The following is a 1,544-nucleotide window of genomic DNA, read 5'->3' as shown; positions in this document are numbered from 1 at the left end:
AGCAAAGATAATATAGTAATTGACTATGCATATACATATAAAAGTCTAACGACGATCGAGCTGAAAATAAATGATGGCTACTAAGTTAAAAATTATTTTTTTTTTTATTTTAACCATTAATAAATCACACTTATTATGACAAATAATATATTATTAGAATAACAATACTTACTATTCTTCATTTTAAATTAGAATTATTAACGGCTTCCCTCCTTGCCCATGAGCAACTTGATACAGAAATTTTACATTTCTTAAATTTGAAATCATAAAAAAATATATGTATATATATTATATTTTTGCAAGCTCATATTCTTGTTTTTCGTAATATCGATTTATTTTGTTGATATTTTAATTAAACGTAGCCATGCAAACTTGAAGAAATTTTGCAGGGCGGCGGCATGATCACTGCTTGGTTCGCGGACGACATTGATGCGGCTATGGAAAGTTCGTCGCCTTTTGTAATTAGTTTAATGTGCATCGTTAAACATATTAATTATACGTACAACCATGAACAGGTATGTTTTTTCTCGAGGATGCGAGAATAATTACTTTATCGATACTAATCGTAGTTATTCGTTATACTAAATGTAGATGAAGAAGCTCGCTTTCATAATGGCGGACGATTGGAATATCTATTCAAAACTTAGCGATGAGTACAATATTCTTTGTAAGAATTACGAGATGGGTAGAAAAGTCTCAATTGCTTATGCAGGTAAAAATTATACTAAAAACTTAATATTATAGTTTCCTTTAAAACTTCGCGACATAATTTAGATTAATTTTCAAAATCAATAAATTATATTTTGCATAAATTTCAAATATATAATTTATATAAAATATTTGTGTGACACATAAATATATTTAATAAAATATATATTAATAAATTATAATTCTAAATAAAAATTTATATAAAATATAAATACTTTTCAAGCGAAATTAAACTATCTTGCATACATATTCTGAGCTGAAAAGTTAATAAAAACCATAGGGACATGACTCATGATTGATATATAATTTACAGTCTCTCTATATGGTTCAATGACTCCCTTTCTGGTTGTACCGGTGATAATAAACACAGCCAGCTACATGGGGTTGTACAACATTTCCGATAGACCCCTGATGTTTCGCACGGAATACTTTATAGATTCCGAGAAGTATTACTACCCGTTATTGGTGCATTCGTATATTGGCACCCTCGGATTCGTCACGATCGTCGTAGCGATCGACTCGATGTTGGTGTTTCACGTTCAACACGAATGTGGGATGTGCGAGATCCTAGGGTAACTCCGCAATAATGACACTTCGTAAGACTGAACAGCATTTTCATTCAAAACGCATCTTGTGTATTTGTTATACTCGCATATACATGTTGCTTGCGAGAAATCCGATCGGTGTTAATCTCATCTTATGTTGGATATGCCATACTGTCACACGTTTCTTACACATTTTATTAAATCTTTGATACATAGAAATATATATATATATATATATAATATATACATTTTTGTCGTGTAATTGATTATTGTTGAGCGAGAGAGAGAGAG

The 1,544-nt window shown here is 30.4% G+C and overlaps 1 protein-coding gene across 1 annotated transcript in view; it reads left to right on the top strand.

Moving 5' to 3' along the window:
* The first annotated feature begins 591 nt into the window (after window positions 1-591).
* LOC108758115 (odorant receptor 13a) overlaps window positions 592-1,544 on the top strand; it is a 2,607-nt gene continuing 1,654 nt past the window's right edge. Inside the window, exons 1-2 of the mRNA XM_018502905.1 lie at window positions 592-712; window positions 1,022-1,280. Coding sequence (XP_018358407.1) covers window positions 592-712; window positions 1,022-1,280 — 380 coding nt within the window. The remainder of the gene's footprint in view (window positions 713-1,021; window positions 1,281-1,544) is intronic.

This window comes from Trachymyrmex cornetzi, unplaced genomic scaffold, assembly GCF_001594075.2.
Source record: "Trachymyrmex cornetzi isolate Tcor2-1 unplaced genomic scaffold, Tcor1.1 scaffold151, whole genome shotgun sequence".
In the NCBI taxonomy this organism is placed as follows: Eukaryota; Metazoa; Arthropoda; class Insecta; order Hymenoptera; family Formicidae; genus Trachymyrmex; species Trachymyrmex cornetzi.
Note: the sequence above shows the minus strand (reverse complement) of the source record. Positions and strands in the feature narration are given on the sequence as shown.